This window comes from Hydra vulgaris, chromosome 12, assembly GCF_038396675.1.
Source record: "Hydra vulgaris chromosome 12, alternate assembly HydraT2T_AEP".
NCBI lineage: Eukaryota > Metazoa > Cnidaria > Hydrozoa > Anthoathecata > Hydridae > Hydra > Hydra vulgaris.
Genome location: NC_088931.1, coordinates 9,605,001 through 9,632,913, shown reverse-complemented (window position 1 = coordinate 9,632,913; position 27,913 = coordinate 9,605,001). Strand labels below are relative to the sequence as shown.

At 27.6% G+C, this 27,913-nt stretch overlaps 1 protein-coding gene across 1 annotated transcript in view; it reads right to left on the bottom strand.

Moving 5' to 3' along the window:
• Nucleotides 1-12,697: 12,697 nt before the first annotated feature.
• The window catches only part of LOC100211636 (nucleolar protein 8), a 17,243-nt gene continuing 2,027 nt past the window's right edge, over nt 12,698-27,913 (bottom strand). The window contains exons 3-11 of the mRNA XM_065811519.1: nt 27,115-27,177; nt 22,525-22,603; nt 21,180-22,437; nt 21,001-21,087; nt 19,354-19,559; nt 19,051-19,258; nt 13,359-13,587; nt 13,151-13,227; nt 12,698-13,070 (exon numbers count right to left, since the gene is read on the bottom strand). Of these exons, the coding sequence (XP_065667591.1) occupies nt 13,008-13,070; nt 13,151-13,227; nt 13,359-13,587; nt 19,051-19,258; nt 19,354-19,559; nt 21,001-21,087; nt 21,180-22,437; nt 22,525-22,603; nt 27,115-27,177 (2,270 nt within the window). The 3' untranslated portion in view covers nt 12,698-13,007. The remainder of the gene's footprint in view (nt 13,071-13,150; nt 13,228-13,358; nt 13,588-19,050; nt 19,259-19,353; nt 19,560-21,000; nt 21,088-21,179; nt 22,438-22,524; nt 22,604-27,114; nt 27,178-27,913) is intronic.

Here is a 27,913-nt window from a genome sequence, read left to right as displayed (position 1 = left end):
AAAACTTTACTCGGATTTTAAAGGTGATTTTGAAGCAGACTTTAAATTAGAAAATAACTCATGTTTAGAACTTAACTCACCACATCAATGAGTTTGCATAATTGGTTCTTCAGATTGCTGTTTTCAATCTGCAACTCGCTGATACTCTTGTTTACTCCTAAGTAGAATTGATTAAATTTTATTATGGTAAATATTATCTTCATATCCTTTAAGAAATTTGCATTCAATGGCAATTTTTCATTTATATCAATCGAATTTCCATTGATAGTTACAAAACTGTTGCTTTTATCTTTATTAAAAGTTTCTCTATCTTGGTTTTTTTGGGTTTTTTTTCAATATTATTCAAAAAAATAATAATATAGTTAGTATTCTAGCCTTCTTTTAAAATTATGTTATACATTTTAAGGCAATAACTTATTTAGTTATTGTATCAATTAAGATACTACCCAGCATACCCTTTTTTTCTAAAAAAGTTGTCTTTTAAATGTATAAAAAACGTCTAATACATTTAAGAGACGCATTAAAGTCGTCTTTTTCAGACCAAATATTTGATGGGTATAGCCTATATTATTGTCAAATACTTATCACTATAGGTTAAACTTAAAATACTATGTAAACAACTACCGGTACAGTAATTTATTATATATTATATGAATATAGTATTTATGTTTACTAATCACCGATCGCCAGGTTTTATGGTCTCCCCCTATTTATTTCTCGGAGTAGCCTCTCGTCCATTAAAAGACTGGAAACAAGGGATAGAACAGTGTCTTTGCATACAGGATGTGCTCTTCGTTGAGCGCTTATAATATAGTTTACGAGAACCTGTTCCTCAGCCTCAGTTATAAAAGTTGCTGGCCCCATCTTTTTGGTCATAGGAGCCTTTTCACTGAGTTTTTCCCTTAAGGTGGTTCTTGGTATACCATAACGCCTTGCAGCTTCTAGTTTTGTTCTAAGACCTTTAAGAAAAGGAATAAAATTGAAACAATAAAATTAAAAAATATATATATTGTTATATATAAGTGAAATTGTGTATGTAAATAGTTACCTCTGAACATCAGTGAGTGCTGTTTTTGTGCCTTTATCTGTATATGATCTGCGGGTTGCCATTCAAGAAGGTTTATTAACTTTCTTGTTCATGTTTAAGTACTTTATCTCGACACAAATTCTATTGATAATTTATAATAAATTAAAACCTTAATAAATTTAGAACAAACCTCGATACAAAATCTATTAATTATTTATATAGTAAAACCGTTTGAGCCGGTATCTACTAAACTACAATCTTCAAAAATTATTATTATAAATTGTATAAACACATTGATAATTACACATTAAACCGTATAAACACATTAACAACAATTATTGATTCACGGTATAGGAATAAAGGTGGAAAAATAAATTCAAGGGTAGAAAACCTAATAACTGTTTCTATAAGCTGAAAACACGGTTATTTATAAATAAAGTTAAACCATGCCCATACTGACAAGTGAGCAAGTGTCCATATTTTACAATAAAGAAAAAAAAAATTTAAATTTTAGGAATATTTTTTTTGGTGGCGATTACTAGCTAGGGGTTATTTTGCTTCCAGTGTATGCACCACCACCCCACGCCAACCCTTTCAAATTCATCCATTAATTCTTTGTTTATAATATATTTCCGCATCCTAATAACAGTCTGAGAAAAAAAGATACAAAAAAAATTATAAATATGCTTTTAGAGTGATTATCCTAAAGCTTATCTAAAATTTGTCGTTAAACATTAAGGATATTTAAGCAAAGTTTTTTTGCAATAGATCCTGTACCTTTATTTTTAAAGCTACGATCATCAAATTTTCGTTAGTTATAAAGAGATGATCAGTTTTTTTTAGAAACAATTTCAACATTTTCCAGCAATTGGTTTTAGCTCTACATGTTTTTTAGTGACCAAGTGACCAAGTTGCGAAGGCTAGGTTATATGGCGAACACTGGGTATTTTACCCTAGACTATTTATAACATATTTATATATAAAATTGTTTAGTGTATTTTTTAAAAAGTTTGCTCAACGTTCTTAATGAGCAGAGCAATAATAAATTAGTAAAAATACCTTTTTTAATTGCATGTAAAGTGTTATGTATTGTAAAATAACAACAAAAACATGGGGTAAAGCTACAGTTAAGCGGCCTAAACTGATTTTATTTTCTGATAATTGCGCTCTCGTCAGTGGAAACTTTCTAAGACTGCTGCCCTATGCCAAACCCTGAAGGGCAAATCTTAATAGGCCTCGTGAATAAAAAAAAGCAATTACTTTTACTCAGTGTTTTTGGAGTAATTGCTCAGTTTTACGTGAATGAAAATTGGAGCGAAATCCCTCAAATTCACGTATAGATGAGCAATTTACCCCAAAAACGCTGAGTAGTTGCTGAGCTTTACGTGAATAAAAGTTTGAGCAAATTTGCTTAAGTTTGAGCAAATTTGCTGAAGTTTGAGCAAATTTGCTGAAGTTTGAGCAAATTTGCTGAAGTTTGAGCAAATTTGCTGAAGTTTGAGCAAATTTGCTGAAGTTTGAGCAAATTTGCTGAAGTTTGAGCAAATTTGCTGAAGTTTGAGCAAATTTGCTGAAGTTTGAGCAAATTTGCTGAAGTTTGAGCAAATTTGCTGAAGTTTGAGCAAATTTGTTGAAGTTGAAGCAAATTTGCTCAAACTTTTATTCATGTAAAGCTGAGCAACTACTCCAAAAACGCTGAGTAAAAGCAGATGCTTTTTTTTATTTACCCGGCCTAATAAGCTTAGGGTGGGTGGGTAATTTTTCCAAAAACTTAAAAACGTCCTTCCTCCTCCTCCCCTCTCATTTTAAAGACTCAAGAGTAATTGAAAAATCATTTTACTCAAGAATATTCCAAATTTGAAGAAATAATTCTATCTTTTTAATACGTGCTTCGTTTGACATAATTTAGAAAATTCCGTCAGCGGCTAGTCAATTTTATTCCCATTCACACGATTTCTTGGCTGGGAAATATTAGAAGGTCAATGAATTTGACTAATTAAACTATCCTATAATATACATCTGAAATAAAATATAAGTTTAAATCTCATCTGTTGTATATTTTTAAATTTAAAAATGTACAACAGATAAGAGTTAAATGAACTGTCCATACAAATATTATAATTTTTGTTTTAAAATAGATTTGCACAGAGGACTTTTATAATTTTAGATCTAAATTTTTTTTTGTTTAAAAAAAAGAAAAATTCTCACCCCTAAAGCATAGTTTCAGTTAAACTGTTAATATGAAGCTGAACAAAAAATAAGATTTATATTTACTAAAAAAATTTATAAACAGGAGGAAAAGAGATTTAAATTGATAAAAACAACTAGTTCTTTTGGCAACAACTGCTTTTTTTGGCAGTCTGATAAATTTACTAATTCAAATACTGTGTATATTTAAATAAGTTAATTTTAGAAAATTGAACTTTCCATTCACAAAACTTTAATACTAATTTTATGAAATCGATTTAATAAAGATTTACTAAAAAATTAAATTTACCAAAAAATCTCAAAAGTAAGAATCATCACAAAAGCATAAAATTACTGCAAATTTCTTGTATTACTTGATAAAGTAAATAAAATATATTTTCATATATAGCTGTATAATTAAGACCTTTGGCTATCCAGGAGGGCAGTTTTTATACGTTTCTGTCACTTTGTCTTTCCCCTTATTATTATTTCACGCAATGCATTATGGTGTTTTTATGTACAGAAAAATCAAAACATCGCAGTTTATTTTTATTTTTAATTCAATTTGTGGCTTGCTCCTAAAAAAATAATAGTTTTCTCTCTTATAATTAATTATATTAACGACAAAATCTATTACATATCTTTTTATCTCCGCAGCAGAATAACTGCATTGTAATATAAACAAATATTTCAATGTGGTTTTAGTTGGTTTTCGTTAGAGAAGCTTATTTAAAGTATATTTTACAAGTATACATAAGTAAAAGAATATATAATTAACTCTATAAATATTCCTGCTGGTTCTAGCTTTTTTAAAAGTTCTAGCAAGGTTCCACTAAGTGCAACATTTTTATCTAATTACAAACGAGGAACTTAATAAGGATGAAAACAAAATAATCTCTAAAGATGTAACTTAATGGTCAAAAGACAACATCTCTGCTTACGATAACACATCAACCAGTGGCGGATCCAGGTCATTGTCCTAGGGGGGGGGGGGGTAATTTGAAAACAAAAAAAATCGCTTTTTTTTCTTCAGATAAACCACTTTTTATTTGATTATTTAGGTTATTTTTAGAAAAGTTTGCTAATAAATATATTGTATGTATCTGTATATAAACATCTTGAAAAAATCAAAGTTGAAAATAAATATTTAGTCTATAATAAGGGACAGGTTTATATCTTCGACGGCTCTTGGCAGAAAAAAGTTTTGGGGCCCTAAACACTACTAAATACCACAATTTTTTTCCAGTACCCGATTTAAAATTGAGCCCGCTAAAATCATGTTACACAGGCTGCAGTCTTGTCTGTCTATAGGTAAATCTGGTCCTGTCTGTAATGTGCAATAAAAAACAAAATAATATCTTTAGTATAAAAAATACTAACTTTTCCTGGTTCGAGAGTTATTTGACTAATAGGAAGCAGTATATAGTTTATGATGAAGGAAAAACTAATTATGAGACAATTACATGTGGTGTAGAACTTCCGGACCTTTTATTGACAATCAATTAATAAAGAGAGAGCAATCAATAAAGTTTTTAGGCGTGTTTCTGGACGAAAATGTAACCTGGAGGGAACATATAGGTGTAGTTGAAGATATAATATCAAAAAATTTAGGTATAATGTATAAAGCAAAGCAGTTATTACATTGATCTTGTTTAAAAAACATTTACTTTTCTTTTATTCATTGCTACTTAAGTTATGCGAACATTGCTTGGTGTAGCACTAACGCGACGAAAATAAAAAAATTGCTTAGCAAACAAAAACAGGCTATAAGGATAATTTCAAACGTAGATCGTTTCTCACACACACAAAAACTGTTTAATGAACTCAATATCCTAAATTTATATAAACTAAAATTCTTATTTTCATGTTCAAACTTGATAAAAATAGATTACCAATCTTATTTTATTCAATTTTTGAAAAAAAAATCACATATACCCTACTAGATTTTCAAAATACAATTACAAACAATGGTAAACTTATTATTCCGCTACTAAATTCTGTATTGTAAACCGAGGACGAAAGTTGTGCAACATAAATAATTGTGCAACATAATATTAAATAATGAACAAAACCAAATAAATCAAAACAAAACTTAAGCAATTACTTTTGTTAACTGAAAATGAATTAAACTTTTTCTAATAAAACTTTTTTATATTTGAAATCAATAATTAATAGTTAATTAATTAATTACTTTAGATTATTAATACACAATTAATCAATAATTGTACATATATTTTTATCATTTTAAATGATAATCTTCTTTTTGAGAAATTTATTTTTATTTTTGCGTTATTTATTAATCTTTTACTTTTATTTTATACTGTTTATTTGCTTTTACTTAATTGGCAATGAAAAGTATTATAAATATAATTAAATAAGTTAAACTATAAAATGCTCTACCAATAAAATGTTTTTATATAAAATCATATCTTCTTATTTTTCAAACCAATTCTTAAATGTTATTTTTGTCATTTAATATTTTAATAAATTTTGTTTCTTTTATTTTACAAAGCAATTGTTATATCTAATTTTTTGAAAAACTATAAATTTTAAACGATATGCGATATATTTAAATTTTCTTTTATAATATATATCAGAGATATATACATTGAAACTATATTTTATTGTCAAACTACATTTTGTCTAGTAATGACGCATTTTTTGGGGCTTAATGATAAGACTAAATTTGTCTTCTTCTAGCCCGGTCATGTAATTATTTTTTTATAAGTTACGACTGTAAATTTTTTTTTATCGGCAAAGTGTAAATAAAAAAAAAGTATATATTTTTTTTTTAATAAAGACTTTTATAAATTTAACAAACTACAGTATAAATTTGAGCTTTCTAGTTTTCGAAGATGCAAAACTATCAATAATCTTTTCGACATTTATGATGCAATCTCTATGGATATGCATCATAGCTAAGCCATTTAATCGTTCTTGTTCTATCTATTTAATTGTTCTTGTCCTATCGTACCTTGTCCTATTGATCTTAACCAAGTTTTAAGTCTTTTTAAAACCGAGAAACTCCGTTCTCCCAAAGCAACGCTAACAGGAAGAGTGCAAAACAGTTGCAAAATACATTTAATTAAAAGGAAGACATTACCACTTAATTAAAGGGAAGACATTGCTTGTTTGCTTCCAGTGCACATTCAGATAGGTCTTGTAGTTTTTTGATTGCGGCTTTCCATTTTAGCTACCAAAATTCAAATTCTGAAGAAACTTTCATTAATTGGACATTCTCATCAGCAGTATTTATGTTGGGCAGCCCCTTCATAAAACTCAGTATATTAGTTATGGATGAGGTTAACTCTGTCTTTGTTTTGTTGAATAAATTTTTAGGTATTGCTACATTTAATTCAAAAGAGTTCAAGGTTTTATCAGAAAATCTGAACTGTAAATCTAGAAGTATGCTATCAAGTAACGGTAAATAAACATTGACTCTATAGTAAGTTAGAGGATCATTGGTATTGAGGTTTGCGCGATTAGTTTGTTTTCCTGTAATTCGTGGAATCTTGATTTTTAAACCTAAGTCTTCTAGAAACTTTGATGCAGTCATAAATATAGCATTAAAGTTTTCTTCGTTCTGTCGTCTTTTATATAATATCTTTATGGTATGTTTAATAATAGTTTTTGCATATTTTTTATCCAATAATTTTTTTGAAGAGCCTCACTTAAAGAGACTGTGGTACTTAACACATTGGATAATGAACAAAGTGTTATTACAAATAAGGGTATAGATACTGCCTTTTTTCAGTGATGCGGCCTTTGTTAAAGAATCCCATTCATTCCACTGAGATTTCAAATCAAGTGTTTTTACTATATTTATTAAACAAGATTTAAAACTTAACACAAAATCATGCCGTTCAATCTCGTTTCGCATAAGCTTGTAAGCATTCTCTTATTTATATATTTAAGAACGTTACTTTGCTTCGGCGAAGCTTTAAAAATTGATTTTGTAATTTTGATTTTTGTATTTCTTACAGCTCACCCAGACGAACATTTGGAAACTGATAAGTTTAAAGCATGGTTGTAACATGGACTTTTTATTTCGTTTGGTAAGATCTTCTGTAATTTCGTGACTGCTCCATTGTTTTCACCCAACAAAAGGCTGCAGTCATCAGTATCTATACCAACACAATCCTCTAAATTAAAGTCAAACTTTGTCAATGTGTTTGCAACTGTGTTTGCTAGCAATTCTCCGGTTAATAAAGGTTCATAAGTAAAATAAGAATAACTTTCAGTATGGCAGTTTACAAAACCAATAAAATCTTCACGGATTTCACAGGCATTAACATCAATATATCTTAATACGACTGTCATTTGAGAACTATGACTGGTATCCGTTGTTTCATCAAATATAACGCTATAAAATTTTCTTTAAAAATTATTGTTTTAATTAAGTCCTGAATTTGTTGAGCGCATTGTTCAATTATTTCATTTTGAATATTTTTACTTATGTAAGTTGCTTTAGAATTACAGTTATTCAAATGGTTTTTTAAAATAGTGTTCCCAGTGCTCACTCGAAAGCGAAGTATTTCCGAAAATTGCCATCATTAAATACTGAAAAGTTTTGATTAATTTCAAAGATCTGCCCATCATCGCGATGACCTCGCAGAGCAATATTCTGTCGATCAAGAAATATTATAGATTCAATTATAGGCTTTGATCGTTCTTGATTTTCTTTAGCCTGTTTAAGTCTTCCTTCGTTAACTAAATTACGTACATCTGTTGACGGACATTCATATGTTCTGATAAAATCTGATGATACCAACATTGCAACTTTGTAATACGCATCGCAATCATGTAATTGTATGTCTCTATCCTTACCCAAAAGCTTTGAATAACTTTTAAGAGGTAAAGTAACTATCTTGAGTAATTGCACTTGACCGTGTATTTCCCCAACTTTTTCAAAACGAAAAGCAACACTTACAAAAAATTTCTTAAAGGCATTCTAAAATCATTTTCCACGGAAATTTATGTATATGTTTCTCGGACAAAAAGCAATTAACATTCTTACCCTTCTTAAATGCACAGAATAGTGATATTTGTAATTTAGACCAGGATAACAATTGCATTTCAATATTTGGTATTCATCTTGTTCAATTACCAGGCGTGTTAAAAATACCCCAATGTCTATAGGCAAACAGCTATCATCTTTTGTCGCAGGTATTGAATCTTCTATATTAATTTCTGCGTTAGTTTTACTTGTAAAATTAGCAGCTTTCATACCAAGTCCAGGTTCTAAAGAAAAAGGACTAAGTTTCATTGTAATTTGATTATTTTCAGCCCCACTAATAAATTAACAATTAAATCGTTCGGATGATGACACCGAAGATAAAGGCAAAACAATAGGACCAGCATGATCCTGTATTGGTAGAACTTTAGTTCTTTTGACAAAATAGTCATCTAAAGAGCTTGTGCTCTTTACCCTGTTGGTCATTGTAGCTAATAAAAATTAGTTTAATTAAAAATAGTAAAAATCGTTTGTCATTTATTTATTTAAAATAGTAATAAACACACTTTTGTTTTCTAAATAAGAAACTAATTCGTAAGCAATTCATTCAGTTACTATTTAAAAAAAATTCTTCGTATCGTACTTAAATACAACTTGAAGTGTATATAACTGTAATATAAATTGAAGTGTTGCAATTTCAATTGTTGAAAAATACTTTTTTTATTTATAAATGAAAATGAAAACTGGTTTAAATAGGTTAGTTAGTTACTTAGTTGCAAAAGCATTTACTCAACATGTAAAATCCCCTCTTATGCTTTTTGGTTGTTTTTTAGTTGAACAACATCGTTTGGTGAACTTGTTAAAATATTTTCTTCGAAGTCTAATATAGTGCAAGGTTTACTTCAATAATATAGTTTTTAAAATTCGAACTAAAACATTTAAAAGATGTGGAATAAAATACACCCAAGTCTTTTGGGACAATCTCAGTTCTTTTAATATTCGACATTTTACACAACTTATTTTTGTTGTTTACTTCCGCGTACATACAATTACAATAATTCATATGAAAACATTTTTTTTCGTAAAATATTTTCGAGTACTTGGAATTCTATTTCGCTACTCATATTATAGCTTGTCTTTGCAATCTCAATATTTGCGTTGACAAGACAACGTTTTTTAAAAAAAAAACTATAATATATAATAAGAAAACTTAATTCATTTTTACAATTTAAGGGGCTATCCCCCCTTAAAATTTCAATATTTTCAAAAAAAAAAAAACAGTCGTTTTTAACTACATTTACCTGTGTATGACTATAAAAGTTGTTTTAAAAATAGCAAATTAACCTATAACTATCTTAATTTTTCTATTTAAATAAACTGTCTTAACATGATATCCCTAGCAACGCCATAGCAACGCACTTGTTTAACTGTATACATCCTTCATTTCACCTTTATTCAACCCTAATGTGTGTTATAACTGTTATTTACAAGCTTGAACAGCTTATTTAGGAATTTTTAAAGAACTTTTGTAAAGGTTGCTACATCAAGTACGAAAATTTAAATCAGTTATAGTGTTATTTTATCAGCTTAGTTTTATTAGTGAAAATGGGAAAAGATTGTCGAGTGAAGCAACGTACACAAACTCACCGTAAAAGGAAAGGATTTATTTGAAATCTTAATAAATCTGTGAACATTGATAGTGTTTCTGATAATGTTAGTATTGAGTTGCCAACAATTAATTTAAATGCTGCTAACAGCACTTGCGTTTTGGAACAAAATAATGAAAACTCACTTAATTTGTCAGCTTCGTCTCGAAAAGTTGAAAACTTAGAAAATACACTAGTTTTGAAACCTTGTATATCTGGTTATCGTATCATTGATGTTGCTGTTTTGGTCTCTGTTTTTAGTTCTTTTCTGTGTCCAGAATGTGGTAGTCCCACACTCTCATTAGGTGAGAGATATAATAAACGACATGGTTTATCTTCCTTGTTATATCTTAAGTGTCAAAAAAAAGATTGCAACTATTTTCATCAATTCTACACCTCTATCAGTGATAATAATAAAATAGGATTTGATTTTAATAAGCGAATAATTTATTGCATGCGACTATTGGGCCATGGATATGCAGGCATAACAATTTTTTGCACTTTTATGAATTTACCTAAGCCTATGACCAAAAACAACTTTCAAAAGCTACTGAAAATAATTGCAACAGCTGTTAAAACTGTAGCAGAACAAACAATGATAAATGCTGCAAATAAATTGCAAAAAACATCTTTGGCACCATCTGATATTTGTGTATCTTGCGATGGTACATGGCACAAACGAGGATATTCATCGCTGAATGGAATCTTTTCTGTTATCTCTACTGTTAGTGGCAAAGTGTTAGATGTTGAAGTCATGTCTAGATATTGTAAAGGTTATAGTATTAATCAAGACCTTCAAAAGTCTAATCCAAATGCTTATGCACAATGGAGAAATTTCCATGTTTGTAAGTATAATTACCAAGGTTCTGCTGGTGGTATGGAGTCAGAAGGAGCAAAACGTGTTTTTCAGCGTTCTATTGATAATCGCCAGTTAAGATATATTCAATATTTAGGAGATGGAGACAGTAAAAGTTACATGAATGTTAAAAATACATACCCTGATATAGAAGTTGAAAAACTGGAATGCGTTGGACATTATCAAAAGAGAGTTGGAACACGGCTGCAGAATTTAAAGAAAAGAGAAAAAGGCCTTGGTGGTAAAGGGGGTCTTACAGATGCGACAATCGATCTCTTACAAAATTTTGTTGGAGTTGCAATCAGACAAAATGTAGGTAACCTAAAGGAAATGAAGGCAGGAGTGTTAGCATCGCTATTTCATGTGGCTTCATCGAAAAATAATAGTTTACATTTTCCACTCTGCCCTACTGGTTCAGACAGCTGGTGCAAATACAATGCTGATAAAATTAATAAAATAACAACATATAAGCTAGGACCGGGTTTACCAATGGACGTTATTATGAAATTGAGATATATATTTGAAGAGTTAAGTAAAGACAGTGAGTTACAAAAATGTTTGCACGGCAAAACACAAAATGCTAATGAATCGTTTAATAGAATGATTTGGGATCGTATACCAAAACAAACATTTGTCTCGCTTACCGAATTAGAAATTGGTGTATATGATGCTATTGCTTACTTTATTATTGGAGCAAAAGCATCGTTTGATATTTTTAAAGAACTGAACATGAAACCAGGCTTTCATATGATTGTAGGATGCAAAGTATTAAATAATGAAAGAAAAAGAAATGCTGAATATCGAATAAACCCTGATAATAAGTCAAGACGGCAATTTTTACATGCCGAAAAGTTGAAAAAAAATGACAAAATAATTGAAGAAGATGATGACTTGTATGTTCCTGGTATATTTTGATAATTTGGATTACTATTTTTACCTGTTTTATGAATAATATATTACTGTATTTAATGTTTTTACTTTAATCGAGTTTTTCTTAGAATAGCAATTTGTGGACGCCGGCCAATATATTTGGAGAACGGTATGATATTTTTTAATGAAATTTTCATGAAGTGTTGTCCATATTATACTCTATGATATGAATGGAATGGATTTTATTTAAATTAAAAAAAAAAAGGTTTTGGGTCAATAAAATGATAAAAAATTTGACCTTAAACTTCGGTCGTCCTGTTGTGGTGATGAGAAAAAGTTATGAAAAATCTGTTCCACTCATATCCACTCAAGACCTGCCTTATAACAACACTATGGTTCAGTATGGAAAGGTGGAAATGACTCAATTTCTTTGTATTTTGGCCGGCGTAAAGTCATTTTTTGGTCATTTTAGGGGTATTTTGTGGTTACCATGGCAACAATATGGATTTTCAAAAAAAAAAGTTGGTCCATTATTCTAAATTTAATATAAATATGTTGCCAATAATCATTTTTTGTAAAAATGCTTAGATTTAAAATCAGAGAGGGGTACCCCCTTAAAATAATCGAGAAGCAAGTGTCATTAATTATAAGTATTTTTTACAAGTATTATTTTTATAAGTATTGCTTCCAAAAAATAAAAAAAATTCCTTTGATAACCGTTTAACGAGTTCAGACGGGAAAAAACTAGTCATTTTTTACACATTACTTATTGTAAACACCAATAAAATAAATTCTAAACTATTACAACAGGTCGATAGTTCTCAATCTGATTTAATAGTTAGATATATAATAGATAAAAAGATGTTTGGTCTTCAAAATTTATAACTTTATAGTTATACATTTTGGAGCTAGGAAACATGTTTCCTAGCTCTAAAATGTATAACTGCGCGCATACTACAACTAGCTCTAAAATGTATAACTGCTATATGTACTGCGAGCAGTAAATTATAAATGGACAAAAAGTTCAAATTCTCACAAGAAAGCTCAAATTATATTTGAAATATGGAATAGTTTTCACGAGATCTTTTTTTGGCGCCTTTTTTTTTGTAACTGATTTCTAATTTCGGATTTTTTAAATACTTTCTAAGCACAAAATGTTTGCCTCGATTATTAATTTATTTACTTAGTAACTTGTAAAAATAATTATACAAGACAATAAATATATATTACTAAATGTTATTGATCTTATAAAATAACTTGTGAATAATGATATACACAGTTTACCCGCAATGTGAGATATGACCCATATACCCTGAACAATGACAGTGATACGACCGGGGCTGAACCAAACATCGGTACCTCAATGGTACTTACATTGGTGCTCTCAAACTTACAGTATAAAATGCTTCCGATAAAAATGCTAAGGAAGTACACACATAAGTACAAATGCAGCTTATTATAAAAAAATTAATTTCTTTTTTGATTTTTAAACTTTCTTCTACGTGCGTCTTTGTGATTCTTTTTGTAAGCCTACAAAATAGTTATTTACAATTAATAACAAATCAAAAATATAAACCATAAAGTAAAGAAATCAACTATCTTAAACTGACCTCATGTAACTTACAGCGAATACCAATCCATTGCTCAGTAACCTCTTCGACTGAAGACGATTGAACGAAAGATTTTCCTACATAAATTATATCAGCAATTTCAAGCTTCAAGCAAGCTTTTCATCATTATAATATTTATATAATTTATACAAAATTTATAAAATATTTGAAAACTTAATAAAAATCAACAAAAAACTCAAAACGCCACCTAATTTGAATCTTTCATCGTCGGTAGTAAAGAAGAAACGTTCATTTTTGTTAGAAAAGTTTTTATGCTGAGGTAAGAGTTCTAATTCATCATCTGCATTTTCGTCAACTTCAAAAGCTTTCTTAAATTTCAATTCCTTTGCTTCTGATACAACACATAAATCTGTTACATCTTTATCCTTGTCTTCATTGTCTTTAGAAGAACCTAGAAATGAAAATGTCGGAGTCGCCTAAAAAGAAAAAAGAGATTATCAACAAACCGTCAATAAATATTATAGAATAATTTACGAAATATTAAAACAATACATTTATTACCAGTTTCATTAAAAAAGGCGTAATATTTTCTAAACCATTTATTGATTTTTGTTTGTTTATTTTTTTTACAAAAAGTTAAATAAACCGAACAATTAACGCAAAAAAATACCTTATTTTTTAATTGGTGGATTTATGAGCAAACTATGGTTAAAAAACAGATGGAGTTACAACTAATTGCATCTTTTTATTAAATCATAGTTCTATTAAGGAGATTTGAGAAAATAAAACTCAAAAAATAATTTCACATTGTGTGCAAATGTTTTTAAATAACCACGTGAAAAAAATATAGCAAGATGCTTCAGGTGACCAGTATATAAGAGGCTATAGCAGTCTATTTCCAGCATCCAACAGCATTAACAATATAAAATTGAGGTTTTATAGCATTTCTTAATTGAAAATCACTATATATTATGTCATTCAATGTTTTAAATATTATAGTCTAAACAACAAACAAGGTCTACTTAAAGTATACGGCCTAATATTCTGCATTTTTGCCGAAAAATCACAGTGGAGAAAATAGAATTAGCCTCACTATGTTCTAATCCAATATTTTGTAAATCGGTAAGCAAATTTGTGCGGTGCATATTTTGTATCCACACATATATAATTATTGTTACAAACAACAACTTTTTAGATTGTAATATAGCATAATTAAATTGCGGTACATTTGATAAAACCATAAAATGTATAATACTTAATATTTGCAGTAGCATAGATTTAGCTTCATCAATAGTTTTCAATTTACTTGTATATTTTGATCTGGTGATACGCATTTGTGACTTTTTATTACTATTTGTAATTTAAACAAAGAAATCAGTGCTCATAAAGTTTGGTTTTTGATACCTGAAATTGAAAGTTTTTAACATTTGGTTTTTGATACCTGAAATTGAAATGTGATAAGTAGTAAGCGACTGGGGTTGATATTTGACCTGGACCAGGGCCTTATTCAAAGTTCATGTTATATTCTATATTTATGCATATGTAAACATCATTATGATCAACATGTTCATCATAATCATCATTACCATCATCACCATGATCATCATCATAATCATCATCAGATGGCTCCACTTGTGATTATATTGATAAATTTTTTTAATAGTATAGTTTAGACATCTGAAAACAATAATCAGTATACAGTATTTGTTTTTTTTCTTTTCACCAGAACAATTTTAGTCTTATTAAAAATAGAAAAATTTGAACCAAAAAGTTTTTTTTAGGAAATTTTGCTTCATTATCATTTTTTATAAAGAAAAGTGCGACAGAAAATCACTAAATTCTTGTGGAAGTTTATAGCAGGCATGCTCATTCTAAATATCAGTTTAAATATTTTGAAAATGGTGATTTTAACAATTATCGTTCAGCCACAAAAGTTTGAATATGAAGAAATGGAAGCAATAATCAATAAACATTGTTTTCTAAGAATTTTAAAAAAGCAGAAAGCAGTTCTAAAATTCTTAGAAGTAACACAACAATCCATTTCCATGCGTTTAAAAAGCAAGGAATGCGGGTGCCACATAAATTAAAACTGAGAGAAATTGAAAGATAATTTTGCATGTCAGATATGCTGCTTGAAGAGTAGAAGTGCAAAAGAAGTTGTTTTTGCATCTAATTATTATTAGCAATAAAAAGTGGATTCATTATAATAAACCAAAGCAAAAACAAAGCATATGCTTGACATGACACACCAAGACGATCCAAAGCTATTTAAGATATTTATGACACTCTGTATTTGGTGGGATCTGAAGGGTGTATAGTTTTATGAGCTGTTGAAATCAGGCCAGAGAGTTACAGAAGACCTTTACTGAATACAATTTATCTGTTTGAAGATAGCAACCAACAAAAAACAGCCAGAATATAGGACCAGACATGAGACCATAATTTTCCATCATGACAGCGCACTGCCACATGTTGCAAGACTAGTTGAAAACTAAATGGAAAATAGTGGATGGGAAATTTAGCTTTATCCATCAAATAGTCCATACTTTGCCCTGTCTGACTCTTATTTGTTTTGATTGATGCAGAATGCACTTACTAGAAGCTTAACTTTAAAAGAGGGTATCTGAAACTGGCTTGATTTCTTTTAGGCCTCAAAAGACGTAATGTTGGGTGAATATTTTATTTGAAAAAGAGTTTCAAACAAAATAAACCAAAACATGTATGTATGTATGTATGTATGTATGTATGTATGTATGTATATATATATATATATACATATACATATATGTATATATACATAAATACATACATATATATATATATATATATATATATATATATATATATATATATATATATATATATATATATATATATATATATATATATATAATTTACTATGGAAAAAGAACAAGATAATTGCATTTTAAGATGTTCCTATCAATAAGTCTGTTTCGCTTTCCACATCAGTTTATCACAAAAAAACATATAAGGCTCTTTTACAAAAATTTTCTAGTTATGTTCGTTATTGTTATAAATTTTATCTTATACGTTGTTTGATTGATCAACTGTTTACAAAAATAACCAATATCCATCAAAAATAATTGACTCATTATTATTGCAGTTAAATTATTTGTTGAGAAAAAGTCAAGTCCATCTGTTATAAATAGTATTTATAATCCTAATATAAGATATTATAAACTCCATTTATAGGATTTTACTCAAACTTTAACAAATCTAAAATTAATGAAATCATAAAATTTTTGCAAAGATGTCATAATTAATTTAATTTTCACAACCAACAAATTACAAAATAGTTTTTGTATAAAAGATCCACTTTCTAAGCTGCTCAAATCACATTGTTGTTTACAAGTTTTCTTGAGCTGGTTGTAATGCCAGTTATAATGGAGAAACCATCAGACTCTTAACAACAAGAATTTATGAGCACCTTACAAGTGACAAATAATCTAATATTTACAAGCATTTAATTTCATCTGTTAATTGTAAAAACCTAACTAACAATAAATGTTTTAAAACTTAACAAAAACAAATCGAAAATTAAAGAAGCACTCCATATTAAATGGGAAAATCCATCTTTAAATAAACTGCTTTAATAAACATCTTTAAAATAAACATCTTTAAATAAACTGCTCATTATAATATAAACTTGTCATTCTAGTTTATTTTACTTACTTATTATTTTTATGCTATTTACGGTATCATAATTTGTATTATAATTTTTATTGGTTTGTAACAACTCCATTTGTCTGTTAATATTTCTCTATAATGTCTTCAAATTTTGATTATATATTCCAGAGTTTTAAATTGTAATTTTATCTTTTGAAAAAGTAATATGTAAACTACAAAATATGTCAAGATTGTAAAATATCGTATTTTTCTTAAAAATATTTCAATATTTATTGCTATTAAGTTGCTCAAGAAATATATATTTCTTGAGCATATATATATATATATATATATATATATATATATATATATATATATATATATATATATATATATCAGGGGCTATTCTAGTAAAATAATTTGGGTGGCGGTACCCCTTGTATTGCTGTAAGGAAATTTATCTTAATTAGGCAATTTTTTGAAATTAAAAAAAAAGAAAGTATTTGCCATAAAATATATTTAATTAAAAAAAAAAGTCCTCCATTTTTGAATTTGGGCACCCAAATCCAAAACCTGTTTTAGAAGATCCACTGCCTGTTCAAAGCAATTAAAAAAAGTTTTTTTTTTTTTAAACTGAAGTATATAAATGTGCAATTGTTAATAAGTAAAATTCAATAGTTTAAATATACATATTTAAACATGTATATCTTTTTATTCTTCTTTAATTTATTTTTTCTTTAGCAATATAAAATTATATTAGTATATATAAAATCAAATCACTGTTTCCTAATAGATATGTTAAATATTTATATAGCTATTTGGGTCTTTAATTCAGAGGTCTTTTAGCAAAAAACATTTTTTGCTAAAGGACCTCTGACTAAAGACCCTTTAACAAATGATATAATCAGGTTTTAATGAGTTTATTTTTAAATGGAGAGCTGACTTTTAAAGGTTTAACAAAAAAAAAAAAAAAATAATAAAGATGTGAGTATTTCCAATCAGTGAAGATATTTATAACTTAGTTATATATGTTATTTATTTTGTAACTTTTATTTGTTTTTAGTTTTAAACTTTTTTATTTATAGTTATACTTATTTTTATTCTTTGAATAAATTTCCTGATTTATTTTGATTTTTAATAAACTTTTCCATATTATTTTGTTATTTCATACAACTGTTAGTGGAAATTCGTGTACCTAGGGCCAGATTTTTAAATGCCCAAATAAACAATATATAATATACAAGAACTTATAGAAAAGCATTTTCTCTAGGATTGTAAAACAATCTAAGATACCAGCGGGAAAAACTAACTTTAGACCGTCAAAAAGCTTTTTCCGATTAAAACTTGCCATAGCAACGCTTTCTGAGAACCAAAATAGGAATAAAAAATAAATATTTTTATAACTAATCAACTGAGAAGCATTACTTGAAGCATTACTTGAAGCATTACTTGAAGCATTACTTGAAGCATTACTTGAAGCATTACTTGAAGCATTACTTGAAGCATTACTTAGAACTTTACAGTTTTCAAATAAAGTGGGGTTGCCCTGGGTACACTGGTATTGCCTCACTTATATAAAGTTAACTTGAATTGAAAATTCAACAGATAGTTAAATGTGAAATATAAATATTTCAATAATATTCATTTTTGCATTCATTCGTTGTGCTAATATTTTTAAATATTTATTATATTAGTAAAATATTATTATTACTATATTGTTGTAATATCATCTTCTTACCAAGCTTTGCTTATTTTATAGCAGTAGTGTTAATAACTAAAAAATTAAGTTTTATGATTTTTTTTTAAACTTCTTATTCACTCTCAACAAGGCTTGCAGCCTTGTTGAGAGTGAATAATAATAAAACCACTAGTATTGAATAGTGGCATCCATATTTCTCAACAAGGCTTGCAGCCTTGCTGAGAGTGAATAATAATAAAACCACTAGTATTGAATAGTGGCATCAGTATTTCTCAACAAGGCTTGCAGCCTTGTTGAAAGTGAATAATAATAAAACCACTAGTATTGAATAGTGGCATCAATGTTAAAGAGAATTAGATTTTTAATTTAAACCAGTCAATTACTACAATCCTGGTTTGGTTGAAACATTTGTTTGTGGTAAAACATAATTTAAGCTCAAAGAGCTCAAATAAACAGAAGATGATTTCTATGTTTTTATATTCTTGTTTACACATTTACGTCAGTTAAACACACAGTAGTTCAAGTTCAAAATTATTTACCTTTTATAAAATTTTTTTTTTTTTTTTTTTAGTATCACCTTAAAACATAATAGTACTTTAAGAATAATATTTACCTTTGTTTTTCCATTAAATAAATCTTTTAATGACTCATCAACTTTGTAAAAAGTTTCTTTTGAAACAACAGGTTGTTGACGGACAGATTGAATACTTGTGTCACTTTGTTTCTCATCTTCTGAAGATGAACTTTTTTCTTCATCTGTAAGTACTTCATACATAGATTTATTAATGTCAGAAGGATCATATCGATCCAGCTTAAAGTTACTAGCAACAAAAATTTTAGATGAAGCAGGATGTTAATGTTTTTATAAAAATAATACTAATTAATATAGAAGACAAAAACTGTAATAGAAAATTACTTTTGAGTTTTTTTCTCTTCTAAAGAAACACCAAGAAGCTTCTCAAGAACTGATAAATTTGCTTCTTTTTCTTTTTTAAGGTCATCATCTGAAACATCTTCTGAAGATTGATAAGTTTCTACTTTGGAAACATTTTTGTCTTCAGCAAATCTCTCATCCAATTTAAAACGTTCATCAGTTGCAAACTTTTGATGCAGTTTAAATAACTTAAAAAAAATAGCTATAACCTTTCAGCAACATACTTTTGATACAGTTTAAAGAATATAACAAATATGAATGTATTTTTAATAAAAGTAAAAAATTTATAACTTTAGATATGGACTTTAAAAAAAACATTTAGAGCATTGTTGTGCCATAAAATAAAAATTATTTAAATATGATTTTAACAAAAGGACTGGCGAAGCCGACTTTTTAAGACTCGAATTTAAATGAAATACGAATTTAGAACATATGGGTATACCAAATTTAACTGAAAGATGAATTTAGGCCGTATATGTAGCCCGAATTTAAATGAAAAATGAATTTGGACTTCTAAACTGAATTTAACTGAAAGCAGAATTTGGATTTTAAAAACACATTTAATTGAAAGAGAAGTTTTTGAAGAACTTTTATGAATTTTATAAATTATTTTGGTTGTTTTAAGTGCTCCAAGAAGACCTAAGGATTTTGTCACGGTGTACAACAGAAAAGTATTTAACTGGGAAGTTCAAACCTCCTTCCTTACCGATGATGCGAAATATGCCAAGAGCTTACTTAGAAATCTAGATAAAGCAAGCGCTCTAACCACTGCACCATGGTTGCTGTATAATCATTTTTTATAAACTAAAATTATTATTTTTTAGCTTGTAGTTAACTATAATTCAAAACATGATGAAGAACAAGTGAAGCAGTAATTTTTAATTTATTAAAAAAATATACCTATATAAAAAAACAATTTGCATTGAAATAAAAAATCTAAAAATTCAGTAATAATTTTTAATTATCTGAATTTTTAATGATCTTAAGTTATAGAATCTTTACAACTCTTAATGTTTTTGAATGAACAAAAGAACATTAACAACGCTCATTTAAAAACTTCAGATGTCAATTTTGTAATAGAAAAAGATTGTTAAGAATATTAGGTTAAGTATTCACCTGTTGTTTACCATTTGGATTTTTTAAAAGCGATAAGATTTAAACTTTCGAAAAATTCTTTTGATATAAAGAATTTTTCGAATATTGACTCTATAAAAAACCTATTTCTAATATGTTTTTTTTTTTACTGAGTTCATGATCCCAAGGCCAACTGGGACACTTTAGTCAAGGAAGCTACTTCGTTACAACTCTTTCTCAATTCTTTAACTCCTAACAACTTTTCAACCTTGACTAACAAGGCTGCCGCGCAGAGAAACAGGTTAATATACATAAAACATGTAGTATACTTTATAATTATAATTTTTTATAAATTGAAAAAAAGTTAATAGCTTTCGAATTTAACTTAAAGTTAAATGAAATCTTGTAATTGCTACCAAATTTAACTGAAAGCCGAATTTCTATTTAAACTTCAGCACCGAAGTCGAAGCCAAAGTCAACTTTGCCTTTTAATAAACTTCCTAATCCGAATTTTAACGAATATTTGCCGGTCCTTAATCTAAAAAACATTCATACCTTTTCTCCTTCTTCGCCTTGAAACTGAGGCTTCAGTTTAAACATATCACTTTCATCAGTGCTTTCTTCATCAGAACCAAAAAGATCCTAGCAACAAATAAAAGATCTTAGCAACAAACAATCTTTAAAATATTAATAATAAACATTTTTTAAGATATTAAAAAATATATTTAACATACAATTTTTTGTTCATCAACAACTTTTTTAGTATCTTTTAACTCATCTTCATCAATACCGAATTTAATGCGCGATGATGAACTAAAGTCAATATTTTCTAGCGCCTGCTTAACTAAATCTTTGTTCTTATCAACAGATTTTTTCTTACGCTCGAGAGCTAACAATCTTTGCTGCTCTGAAAATGTATGTTTTTCATATTTGGTCACTTTTTTTATTCCATTAATACTTAATTCTAAATCAATGCAAGTAGAATCTGCTCTAGTAACATTGCAAGTAACAGTTGACTGATCGCATTTGTTGTTAATGCTGTTGTCATTTTCACTTAAACAAGGATTAAAACCTGAGGAAGAGTTAAAAGATGAATTTTTAGCTACCAAAGAGTCAAAGCTAAAGTCAAAAAGCTTCATTGCATGACAAGTGTTTTCATTAATAGCAGACTCTACTAGCTCATTTGATGTGGCTGGGACAGGTTTGACTGAGAGATTAACTTGACTAAAATTATTTCTTGTTAATTGAGATACAATGCTATCACTGAGATGATTTTGTTGAAACACTTCATCACAGGAATGCTTTGATGGATTGAGCGAGCAAATGTTATTATTGTTATATTCTAATACATTGGACGTGCTTGTATTTAGTATTTTAATTTTGTCATTATTTGTTGAAAGTTGACAAACCTTATTTTTATCATAGTCAATATCATTTATATTATTTAAAAAACTTTTTTTATAATTTTTCTCATTTTCTTCAGAAACAATCAAAGCGTTTTTTGTTTGGTGTAGACTATTTTTTTCAGTTATATTATTTTCATTTTTTTCAGTTACCATTTTACAATAAAGTTCTTCGTTATCTTGAGCTACTGAAGCATTTATACTTTCATCATTACTTTTTTTTTTCTTAAGAGATTTTTTTTTAAACATTTCATTGTTTTGTTTTATATCTGTTTTATCATTATCAACTGACCATAAGAGATCAGTTACACTCTTTTCATCAGTGTCAAGATTAATTTTTTTAAGACAATGGCAATGTTTTGAAGGGTCCACCTTAATAATTTTGTTAGTTGGATTTCTAATATAAACAACTGGTAACGGTCGACCATACTTTCCCATCACCCAATTTTTCTCTCCTTCTATTAGTGTGCCCGGTAATGCTTTTCTCATTTTAGCAGAGGTCTCAAGAATTTCATCATATGACTTTATAGGTTGTATTATTTTTCTTTTGTTCTTTGGTTTTTGAGGTTCTCCCCATTCTTTTTTTAACCTTAAAAAACAAAAATATTTTTTCAAACTTTTAAACAAGAAAAACATGCTTTAAAAATAATAAAAACAATAACAAAAGACAAGAAACCTTGTTATAAAGTCTTCTTTAGCTAATTGTACTTTTAAATCATGACCATTCCATTTTGTTCCTCCAAACAAAGCAAAGCCTTTAAAATGTTTAAAAATTTCAATCAATTTTAATACTATTAACATTTTATAAATTTTTTTTTTCAAAAGTCAAAATGTATAAAATGCAATGTATAAAAGTAATGTATAAAATGTAATGTATAAAATGTAATGTATAAAATGTAATGTATGAAATGTAATGTATAAAATGTAATGTATAAAATGTAATGTATAAAATGTAATGTATGAAATGTAATGTATAAAATGTAATGTATAAAATGTAATGTATAAAATGTAATGTCTAAAATGTAATGTATAAAATGTAATGTATGAAATGTAATGTATAAAATGTAATGTATAAAATGTAATGTATAAAATGTAATGTATGAAATGTAATGTATAAAATGTAATGTATAAAATGTAATGTATTAAATGTAATGTATAAAATGTAATGTATAAAATGTAATGTATAAAATGTAATGTATGAAATGTAATGTATAAAATGTAATGTATAAAATGTAATGTATAAAATGTAATGTATGAAATGTAATGTATAAAATGTAATGTATAAAATGTAATGTATGAAATGTAATGTATAAAATGTAATGTATAAAATGTAATGTATAAAATGTAATGTATGAAATGTAATGTATAAAATGTAATGTATGAAATGTAATGTATAAAATGTAATGTATAAAATGTAATGTATGAAATGTAATGTATAAAATGTAATGTATAAAATGTAATGTATAAAATGTAATGTATAAAATGTAATGTATAAAATGTAATGTATAAAATGTAATGTATAAAAGTAAAAAGAATATTCAATTAAAGTCATCTTTCCCCTTTTTTTTTTTTAATTTACACTTTAAAATAAAATAAAAATAAGTATTGTATTTAAATAAATAAAAGGTTCTCACAAACATAAAAAAAACCTTTTAGAATAAAAAAAAAGTCTTCTAAAAACTTAATAACACCTTTTAAAATTAAACAGAGATTCATGAAAATAACCCAATTTAAAAAAAAAAAAAAAGATTTATTTAAAAAGTTTACAATAAAATAATCAATCAATTAAAAAATAAAGAAACATCTATTTATTAATATAAAAAATACTAAGTACTAACAATAAAAAATATTAAAACAACTTAAGTGTGTTGCTATATACCAATTGATCCAATTTTTATTTTCTAATATAAAATTTTCTTCTATCAGTCATATACCTTATCATTCTAAACCCCAGTCTACAGCAGTAAATGTCCCCTTAATACATTGGAAAATTCAAGTAAATGATTTATTATAAATATGTCTAAAATTAGGTCTTGTCACATACAATTTTATTAAGATTTCAGAAACAAATTGAGCATGATATGTCAAGAGAGTAATTAATTAATAAGAACGATTCTTAAAACCTTTCTTTCTTTTATAGCACCACTGATCAACCAATAAATCACAAAAACTCTATAGTTTTTTTAATTAGCAAATATATATTAGCAAACTAAAAAAAAGAAAAATCACTTAAAGACAAATTGTGTAATGTTTTCGAAAAGTACTTTTATAAATAAAGTGAACAACATTATGAATAGTCAGAAAAAATAACGTTCATTACAAAACAGATTAAAAAATGATTTTATAAAATAGTATGTAATTTAAACAAAAAAATGTTTGCAAATATTAATTATTTCAAGGCAGAGAATGCCACTAAAGTTGAGGCTGAGAAAGCCACTAAAGTTGAAGCTAAGAAAGCCACTAAAGTTGAGGAGGCTACTTTTTAACTTTGATTACAACTGTCTCTCGTTTCTATAACTCCGAAACACGAACCTTGAGTGTGGAAATACCAGGGATGTGACAGGGATTGAACTTGGAACTTCTTGCTTATAAAGCAAGCGCTCTATTACTACACCACTACCTCATTGAGGTAGTACATCACTACCATTCTAAGTTTAATGGAAGATAAAACAGTTGAATTTAGCCAGTCTTAATAAATTTGATCATAAACACCATGAAGAAAGCAAAGAAACTAATTTTTTGACGTTTTGATTGGAGCTATAAATACATCAAACCACCTAATAAATTTAATCTTGTTAACTAGAAGATTGAAAAACAGGAAACTTTGAGCTTACCAAAAAAAGTTACCAAATAAAGTTTATAGCAGTGATTGAAAACTTATTTGAATTATATAGAATTAGATAATATTAAATTATAATATTTAAATTGTATTTAGATTTCAATAAAAATCTAGAAATAGAAAAATATGTTGATGAGAATACTTTAGTTAATGATGAAGTTAAATAAATGGTTTTGCGCTATTACAAAGTACTGTGGCAACTCTGTATACATGGTACACATAACATATGTGCGCATATACCATAACCATGTATACATAAAGTTGGAACATAACATTGTAAGTACAAGAATGTCAACTTTTCTTTAACAATGGACTCTTAAGCTTTTTTTAAGTTTTTTTTTAAGTTGATTTTCATTTTCAGCTTCCTAATTGTTTTCATACATACAGTCTTTGAGAATCAGAAACCCTTATTAGTTATGGAACACAAGCTATTTATCAACTTTTGTAACATGTTTTTTTTATCCAGGTAATTGGTCACACTTCTTTTCAAAATGGCCAATGCCAAAATACACAACTACCATTGCTGTGATTGTTGTTAATAAAAGGAACTGACTTTGATGATGCAATCATTTGTCAATTTTTTTCAACTTACTTATACATTTATATTTTTTAGTTCATTTTTTGTTTAAACTTAAAATTCAACTCACAAACGATGTTAAACTCTTGACTTAATTTTTCTTCAATTGTAACTGCTCTATTTGTTTATCAGTGCAATCAGAATTTTTTTCTTCTTTAAATAACAAATGTTTGTTTTGTTTTAAATGTTTATGATGTAGGAATAACCACAATTAAATTTCTTTATAATCTTTCTTGCTAATGCTTCAGACACAGTTCAAGAGACTTTTCAGACAATTGATGTTTTTAGTAGTGATGTGCCTGGTACCCAGTTCGGACCTAGAATTTTGGCTGTTTCCTGGGTACCTGGAATCAGTCATTTTATTGCAGTACCGGGTACTGGGTATCTTAAAAGAAATTTTTAATAAGCAAAAATTGTGTCTCACTTAAAATACATTGTAAATTATATTTTTAAGAATTAATCAGAATATATTGCAAAAAGGAAACTGATTTATACAGATAAAAAACAGTAACGCAAAATTTTGATTAATTAGTGCATATTAGAGATTATTTAGTGATAAATTACAAAAAATATATATTATATGTAATACCACAATTATAAAACAAAAAGTAGTTAGCTGGAACAGTATTTTCAAAGTCGATAGAGTTAATTTTAATTTTAAAGCTCTTGATGTTTTTGGCATAAACAAAGTCAGACAGCAAGTTATTCCACGAATAAAAACCCTGAGGGAGAAAGAATATTTACAGACATCAAGTTTACAATTTAGTTTGCATAATTAAAATTTGTAACCGCAAGTGTAAATATAGTTATTTATCAAAAAGAATCTTGATATATTTAGGCAAATTGAATAGCGCAAATTAATCAGCGCTATTTTGTGAAAACAATTCAGCACAAGAGATTTCACAAGCTTTTATACCAACTTTTCAAAATGGACTCGGTGGCGGGTACCCGGTCTTGGAACCAGTATTTTCTTCCGGATACCCTGAATTGGGGACTCAGCATGAACTGGTTCCAGCACATCTCTAGCTTGTAGTTGTTGTAAATTTTGGTTTCAGTGTAACCCAGGTTTATTGAGACATTGGTATTCTACTCTTACACTTTGCCACATAGTTTTTTTGAAAGGGGGGGGGGGGTTGTGATTAGAGGCAATAAAATATTCCAAAATGTACTTAGTTTAAAGGACATTAGTTGTACAATTGTTTGTTTAAAGTAATTGGTTTTGTTTTACAAAATTTTTTTTACTAATATTACTTAATGTCAACTTAATGTAATCAAGCAAAACTTTTAAAGAAAACTAAAAAAACAAAACATCAAAGAAAATGAGGTAATTACAAATTTAATAAGTTTTAACTACTTAAAGATGGCGCAACATTATAGTTACTACTTAAGCACAAAAATAAAAACAATATCAATAAACAATAAATGAAAAATTTTTTTTTACTCATTTAACTCATATTATTTTACTCATTTAGCCCACATAAATACAACAAATATATTTTGAGCAACTGTTTCAGCATTCACATTGTGCTATCACCCAATATGAATACAAAAACTATTTGTTTTTATGTCATGGATGCCAAATTAAAAAAAAACAAGCCCAGGCTCCAAAACTTTGTTAAAAAAATTGGATTGGATCATTACAACACCATTGTACAAATAAAAAGAGTTTGAAGTTATATGTAACCTTGTTTTAAGGCACATAAAGCAATTTCAAAAAATATGCCAACAAATTAAAAAAAATATTCAAGTGCAAACAGTTTCAAAAATGAAACACAACTATAATCTCATAAAATTGTTTCAAAAATAAAACATGACTTCAAATACATTATAAAAATTTTGCTGCAACTTACATTTATTTAGTTTTTGCATTGTAGTCATTAAAGTAACATATCCAAAGGTTTTTGATACATAACCTAAATTTTAATAAACCCTCAATATGATAAATAATATGTAAACATAAAAAACTCAATATACATAGCTATAAATTTTATATGATATATAATATGTAAACATAAAATCCTCAATATACGTAGCCTAAATTTTATTAAATCCTCAATATGACATAAAATATATAAACATAAAATCATACTTTTTTAAAAAACTAATTTGCTTCCAACAAGGCTGTAAGCAATTTAAATTGGGAGTTATAAGAAAACAAAGATTATTGTTAAAGAGCAAGAAAACAGAAGACATAGAAAACTGTAAATTTTATAAGCCTGAAAACCATAAAGATGGGAGAGAGTTCCAAAGCATTGACGTGCAAGGAAAGAAACTAGATGAATAAAAGTTTTTAGAGCATGCAGGGACAGATAAAGTAAAAAAATGAGACTTTGCTGAATGACAAGTTAAGCAAGAATGAGTTTTAGTTGATAGAACTAGAAATGATATCTCCTTTGAGCAGCGACCATGATAGTATTTGTAGAAAAGAGAAAGACATGCAACTTTACGAAGATGGGAAAGAGGCTCAAGCTTAGCAGATAGAGTGGGTCCAAGTATGTTCACAATGGATTTTTGGACCTTGTCTAGAAGAGATTATTAGAAGAACCAGTCCAAATATGACATGAGATCATTAGAATGAAGAGATATGAGATCATTAGAAGATATATTAAGATATATTAGAGATATGAGATCATTAGAAGAACCAGTCCA